Source organism: Tasmannia lanceolata, unplaced genomic scaffold (genome assembly GCF_043159265.1).
Source record: "Tasmannia lanceolata isolate RefF3 unplaced genomic scaffold, GAP_Taslan_0.1 ptg000020l, whole genome shotgun sequence".
Lineage (NCBI taxonomy): Eukaryota > Viridiplantae > Streptophyta > Magnoliopsida > Canellales > Winteraceae > Tasmannia > Tasmannia lanceolata.
This window is the reverse complement of record NW_027518697.1, coordinates 25,942,432-25,949,514: the sequence shown is the minus strand read 5'-3', so window position 1 is coordinate 25,949,514 and position 7,083 is coordinate 25,942,432. Positions and strand designations below refer to the sequence as shown.

General features: G+C 46.3%; 1 protein-coding gene across 1 annotated transcript; it reads right to left on the bottom strand.

Moving 5' to 3' along the window:
• Nucleotides 1-2,849: 2,849 nt before the first annotated feature.
• Nucleotides 2,850-3,581, bottom strand: LOC143853924 (uncharacterized). Its single transcript, XM_077363618.1, has one exon. The coding sequence runs from the start codon at nt 3,579-3,581 to the stop codon at nt 2,850-2,852; it is 732 nt and encodes a 243-aa protein (XP_077219733.1).
• Between the last annotated feature and the right edge of the window lie 3,502 nt (nt 3,582-7,083).

Here is a 7,083-nt window from a genome sequence, read left to right as displayed (position 1 = left end):
TAGAGTGACAGGGTTCCAAAGGTAAAGACCCAGTCATGGCTCCGGAGACTTTCCCGGCCGAGGGTTGTGACGGGACCCGGGCTCTTTTTCTGCCGGTGACCCTTCCGAAGGACCAGGCGGTTCAACATGGGCCCTATTTTGACCCTAGCTGGAAGGTCGGTACCGCCGACTCCGCTCTTCGTAACCCAAGGGTGGCAGTGGAGATGGCGATGACGAGCGTCTTACCAAAAGACCTGGCGGAGATGGAAAAATGTTCACACTACGCCTTGAGCTGGGACATGGTCGCCTTGGCGAAGAAGGTGTGCATTTTGATTTTTAATTCCTCAAATGTTTTTTAGGCCCTGCAAATGTTTATCTCTGGCCCTTTATGCAGTTATCGAATATTTGTTCCTATACCTCGTGGCGCATGGACAAGTACCAATCTCTTTATGCTCACGCATCCAAAGAGGTGAAGAATTATGTGGATTCGCAGGAGAAAAATAGGAGAATATTCGAGGAGTCCTTGGTGGATGTGAAAAAGCTTTATACATATGGCCAGGCCAAGCTTCAGAGGGTTAATGATGAACTTGACCAGGAAAAGGAAATCCGTGCTAACCTCGAGAAGGAGCGGAATGAGGTTGAGCAACGAGAAGGATGGACGCGGTCCAGGGCGATTGCTGAGTTTCGTTAGTCCCAATAGTACCAGACGGATATGGCCCTCCATATCCTGGAATTTGAAGCAAAGGGGTTCATTGATTGTCGGAACCAGGTCAAGGCCATTGACTCCGACTTTCCTATTGAAAGGCTAGAGGGGCCTCAAGGGACCGAGCTTTCCGAGGGTGAGGATTCTGAGGTGATTGAAGCAAAAGTGGCGGGTCCTGCGGTCGCCTCTCCTGGAGTGGAATCCTCCGTTCTGCCTGTGTCCGTTTGTTCCGCAGAAGGAAACTCGAAGAAAGATATTTAAAGGTCGGGGCCCAGTGTTTTTCTTCTTACTTTTCTTATGAACTTGTTCTGTAAAAACTAAATTTTATTTTGGTATGGGTTGAAGGGTTTGCCTTTCGAGGCAATCCTTTCATTATGGCGATGTAATTAAAACATTTTTACCCCTCACTGGTGATGGTGAGTTTTGTATTAAACTTTGTAGAATATTGGTGTATTTCTTTGAAACAGATAGACTCTCTACCGTGCTTCTCGAGGCATCAGTTTATGGGTCGTATCTTTAAAGTAGATAGACTCTCTACCGAGCCTCTTGGGGCATCGATTTATGGGTCGTATATTTTAAGTAGATAGACTCTCTACCGAGCCTCTTGGGGCATCGGTTTATGGGTTGTATCTTTTAAGTAGATAGACTCTCTACCGAGCCTCTTGGGGCTTCGGTTTATGGGTCGTATCTTTTTAGTAGATAAACTCTCTACTGAGCCTCTTGGGGCATCAGTTTATGGGTCGTATCTTTTAAGTAGATAGACTCTCTACCGAGCCTCTTGGAGCGTCGGTTTATGGGTCGTTTCTTTTTAGTAGATAGACTCCCTACCGAGCCTCTTGGGGCGTCGGTTTATGGGTCGTATCTTTTAAGTAGATAGACTCTTTATCGAGCCTCTTGGGGCGTCAATTTATGGGTCGTATCTTTTAAGTACATAGACTCGCTACTGGGGGGCTTCGGTTTATGGGTCGTCTCTTTTAGAATTTCGTCCTTAGTTCGTCGCTTGTTCGTCTTGGAGATTTATTATTGTCAGGTAGCAGTCGCTCTTACAGGTGGAGAATCGAAAAGGAGATTTTATTAATTGATTAATTGGAGGAAAGAATTACATGGCTGCAATATCACAAAGACAAAGGCAAACACAGAGATTTATTGAAAACATATAAAATGAAAGAAAACTAAATTCTCGCCCATTGGTAGAATTTCTTCAAGTTCTATATATGCCAAGTGCGGGGAATAGGGTTGCCCTTCAGACTCTCCAACTGATATGACCCTGGTTGGAGTATGCGGGAGACGCGGTAGGTTCCTTCCCAAGTAGGAGCCAACTTTCTCGAGTTACAAGGGTCGGAGACTTCGGCTCGTCGTAGTACTAAGTCTTCTGTTTTTGCTGCCCCGGAGGCTTCGGCTCATCGTAGTACTAAGTCTCCTGTTTTTGCTGCCCTTTCCTTCATTTTGGAGTAATAGTCTCGAGCGACCCTCTGTTGATTTCTTCTACAAGGTCAAGGCTACTCCTTAGATGTTTGGGGTTCGCTTGCTCGTTGTATGTTTCAAGCCTTGGGGAGTGGGCACCAATCTCAACCGGAATAACATCATCTACTCCGAAGGCGAGGCTAAATGGTGATTCCAACATAGTAGCTCTGGGGGTGGTTCTGTAAGCCTAGAGGAGACTTGGTAATTCTTCTACCCACAAGCCTCGGGCGTTCTCCACGTCCTTCTTTAATCCTTGCAAGAGCGTTCGGTTGGTTACTTCAACCTGTCCGTTAGATTGTGGATGGCCGACCGAGGTAAATCGTTGTTCGATGCCGAGTTTACCACAAAAGTCTTTGAACTGCTTGCTTGCAAACTGTATTCCGTTGTCAGTTACGAGGACCCGCGGAATTCCGAACCTGCAAATAATATCATGGTAGAAGTAGTTTTCCATTTATTTGGAGGTGATCTTTTTCATCGCTTTGGCTTTGACCCATATGGTGAAATAGTCGATGGCAACATATATCATTTGGTGTCCCTTGGTCGAGTTCAGAAAAGGTCCTAATAAGTCCATTCCCCACATGGCAAACGGGACAAGGTTGAAGATGGGTTTGTAGGGAACTGCAGGGAGACGAGGTACGATAGCGAACTTCTGGCATTGTTTGCATTTTTTGACAAAATCCCATGCATCCTGTTGGAGAGTCGACTAAAAGAAACCTCGGCGGAGTATCTTTTGAACTAACACCTTCCTGCCTGAGTGATCAACACAGATTCCTTCGTGGACCTCTCTCATAGCGAGTTCCGCAGCTGTGGGTGGGAGACATTTCAATAGAGGCCAGGAGAAGGACTGCTTGTACAACGCCTGTCTGTCGAAGATGTAACGGGCGGCTTTGGCGATTAAGAGTCGGGCCTCTTTTTTATCAGAGGGTAAGGTGCCATCTCTTAAGTAGAGCACTATTGGGTCCATCCAACTAGGCTCTTCTCTGATTTGCAGGATTTCCTTTCCTTTGATACTGGGTTGAGAGAGAATTTCGGTGAAGACATTTCCTGATTCAATTATGCCAGATGACGCCATTTTGGAGAGTGCGTTGGCACAGGAATTCATGGTTCGGGGGATCTGCACTATTTGGAATTCTTCGAAGGCGGAAATCTCCTTGCGTACCTTTCCCAGGTATTTGATCATTCGCTCTTCTTTAGCCTCACTAAAACCGTTGACCTGGATTACGACTAATTGCGAGTCACTATGTGCTCTGACGAGGTTGGCGCGTAACTCGACAGCGAGGGCTAATCCGACGATTAAGGCTTCATATTCTGCTTCATTGTTCAAGGCTTTGAAGTCCAGATTCAGGGCGTACTCTGTGAGGAAGTCGTCGGGTCCTGATAAAACCAATCCAGCGCCACTGCCCCCAGCGGTGGCGGAACCATCAACGTATAACATCCACAGAGGATTCTAGTCTGGCGATCCACGAGTCGGCTTTTGTGTTTCCGGTTTGTCCATCGGTGTAGTACGTTCGGCAATGAAGTCTGCGAGTACCTGTGATTTGATCGCAGGTCGTGGTTTTATTTGAATGTCGAACTCCCCTAACTCAATTGCCCAATTAATTAGTCGGCCTGAGGTTTCGGGCTTCTGCAATATCTTTCGGAGAGGTTGGTCGGTGAGGACTGTGATGAGATGGGCCTGAAAATATGGACGGAGCTTTCTTGTAGATACGACGACTGCAGAGGCGAATTTCTCTATCTCTTGATATCGTGTTTCGGCGTCATGGAGTACTCGACTAACATAATAAACAGGTTGCTTCATTTTTTCCTCCTGTCGAACGAGCATGGAGCTTACCGTGCAGGGCCCTACAACCAGGTACAGGTATAAATCTTCCCTCGGTATCGGCTTTGAGAGTAATGGAGGCGTTTGGAGATATGCCTTCAGTTGGTCGAAGGCGGTCTGAAATTCTTCCGTCCATTGAAAATCTTTTACGCTTCGGAGGGTTTTGAAGAAAGGCAGGCATTTTTCGGTGGATTTAGACATATACCAACTGAGGGCTGCGATTCTGCCTGTGAACCTCTGCACGTCCCGGACTTCCTTCGGCGCTGTCATCTCCAGTAATGCCTTTATTTTCTCGGGATTAGCCTCAATTCCTCGCTGGCTGACCATGAAGCGTAGGAATTTTTCGGAGGTAACTCCAAAGGCGCATTTGGTGGGGTTCAACTTCATTCGGTTAGACGGAGCATAGCGAAAGCCTCTTCAAGGTCGGCAATGTGGTTTTGCACTTTGAGGCTCTTGACGAGCATATCGTCGACATACACTTCCATGTTTCTTCCGATTTGCTTGGCGAAAATCTTATTGACCAATCACTGGTACGTGGTGCCGGCGTTCTTGAGGCTAAAGGGCATGACCTCATAACAAAATAATCCTTGGTCAGTGACGAAGTAGGTTTTCGGAATATCGGGTCCGTACATCTGTATCTGGTTGTAGCCGAAGAAAGCATCCATGAAGCTCAGCATTTCATGTCCGGCGGTTGCGTTGATGAGATGATCGATCCTTGGTTACGGGTAACAGTCCTTGGGGCAAGCTTTGTTAAGATCGGCAAGCTTTGTTAAGATCGATAAAATCTATACAAATCCGCCATTTTCCGTTAGACCTTTTGACCATCACCACATTGGCGAGCCACTCCGGGTAACGAATTTATCTTATGAATCCGGCCTCGAGGAGCTTATCCACTTCTTCTTTGATGTGCTTTCGTCTTTCGGCGGCAAAATTTCATTTCTTTTGTTTGACCGGCTTGTAACTCGGGTCTACGTTTAGTTTGTGGATTGCTACGTCGGAGGGAATTCCGTGCATGTCTGAGGCGGACCAGGCGAAGATATCTGAATTAGTTTTCGAGAAATTGACAAGTTCGGCTTTAAACTTACCTACCAAGAGAGATCCTATCTGGATGGTTTGTTCATCTGATTCTGGAAACAGGGGGATCCTTATGAGTTCCTCGACCGGTTCTCCCGGCTTTATTTTGACTCAAGGATTGGGACAGCCGATCGAGAAGGTTTGTTTAGCAGCTTTTCTCTTTTTGAGCAGGGTGGCGTAACATTCACAACCTTTCTCTTGACCGCCGCCGACTTTCCCGACACTGACTTTTGTGAGGAATTTTATTTTCAAGTGCCCAATTCATTCAGCGCTGGCCGTCTGATGATACCATTATAGGCAGAAGGGACACAGACTATCACGAAGGTTTGCATGATGGTTCGCTGAGCAGGGTAAGTTCCAAATGTGACAGGGAGTTTGATTTTGTCTTGCACTTTGACCTCTGCTTCGGAGAATAAAAAAATAGACCAATCCACTAGTTCCAGCCTGTCTTTATGGATGTGCACCTCGGTGAAAGCATCGTGGTGGAGAACATTGACAGAGCTTCCAGTATCTACGAGAATTCAACTTACATTGAAATTAGCAATAACGAGTCGAATGACTATAGCGCCATCATGCTGTCGGTCTATCTTTTCGTAGTCTTTCTCAGTGAAAGTGATAGGCACTGAATCCGACTTTGACTTTTTCGAGGAGGTCTCCACATAATTGTTCTATCCCGCATATCGGTTGCATCCTTCCATGGTCGGTCCACCAGAAGCGAGACCACCGTAAATGGTATCGATATTCCCAGTGATCTTGGGTGCCTCTTCTTGATCCAAAGTTCTTTGTCTGCTACCCTCTGCTTGGAGACCGGGTGAACGTCGATGTTCATTTGGTCGATGTACTTCGGATCTGGGTCGTTGCTGACTTCTTGGAGGGTTTTGGAGGTAACGATCGATCCGACCGAGTCCCGCAAGCCTTTTAATTTCATTCTGAAGATGATAACAGTTGTCGGTGGTGTGCCCATGATCTTGGTGAAAGTGACAATGTTTACTGGAATTTCTTCCCTTCTCGGTGTTTCGCATTCTCTCAGGCCAATGTACATGATCCTTATTTCGAATCTCGTACATGATATTTGACACGATGGTGTTCAGTGGGGTATAGTTGACCCTTTCAGGATGGGGATTAGGGGCGTGATGATTCTGGCGGTCGTTGTGTCGTGCTTGCTTGTGGTTCGGTCCCGATCTGAAATCATCTTTCCGCTTCTCACTTCCTTGAGTACTTTCCAACTCTTTCTCCATGGCAAAAGATTCCTCGTTATTGATATATCAATCGGTGGTGGCCATGAGTTCTTGGAGGTCTCGAGGAGGGTTCACATTCAGGGCTACTTTCATGTCCTATCCCGAACGGGGTGGCGAAGCGCGGCTGTGGGACCCGATCCCGCGAGAGGGGAGGGGCGCGAGCTGCCACGCTCTCTCTTGGTCTCTCGTACCCACGCGAATGGCTTATGCTTTTTATTATTGATTTTAATTACCCAACCAAGCAGGCAGCAACCAAGCCATAGGGTGCAAACAAATGTGCAACCCAGTACCCATAAGGGCAGGGGTAAGCCGCCGAGCCTAGCGAGGTGTGATTTAATTCATCTTTTCCGTGAACTTGGGATCACTAAGGCAATCCGAATTCCACGCAAAAGAGAGTGACAGAGACGCCACCTAGATGAGGGATCTAGGACCCATAATTGACCAGAAATCTAGACTCGTTACCTGGTTACGAGAATGGAAGGTATGGGGAGTTACCACCACATGCACCATTCATGCCCGATAATCGGTCTTCAATTCCAAAAGTTAACTCTTTTGAATTTCTTTTAAATGGCTCATTTAACTCTATATTAATGTGCGAACTATCTGACATGCATCCTAAGATCTAATTTCAATGTAATTCCTAAATGTGTATCTTAATTTTCTTAATTTGTTTGAATTCAATCTAAGTGAAATTTCTCCTAAAAATTCTAATTTCATGGAAAGTCCTAAGTGATTTAATTACTTTTAATTTAAGGATTAATGTACAAAACCCCACTTATGTGTGGAGCCGACTCGTGATTGGTATG

Coding starts and splice junctions, on each gene's coding strand:
- LOC143853924 (XM_077363618.1), bottom strand. CDS start 3,581: ATGTTATACGTTGATGGTTCCGCCACCGCTGGGGGCAGTGGCGCTGGA.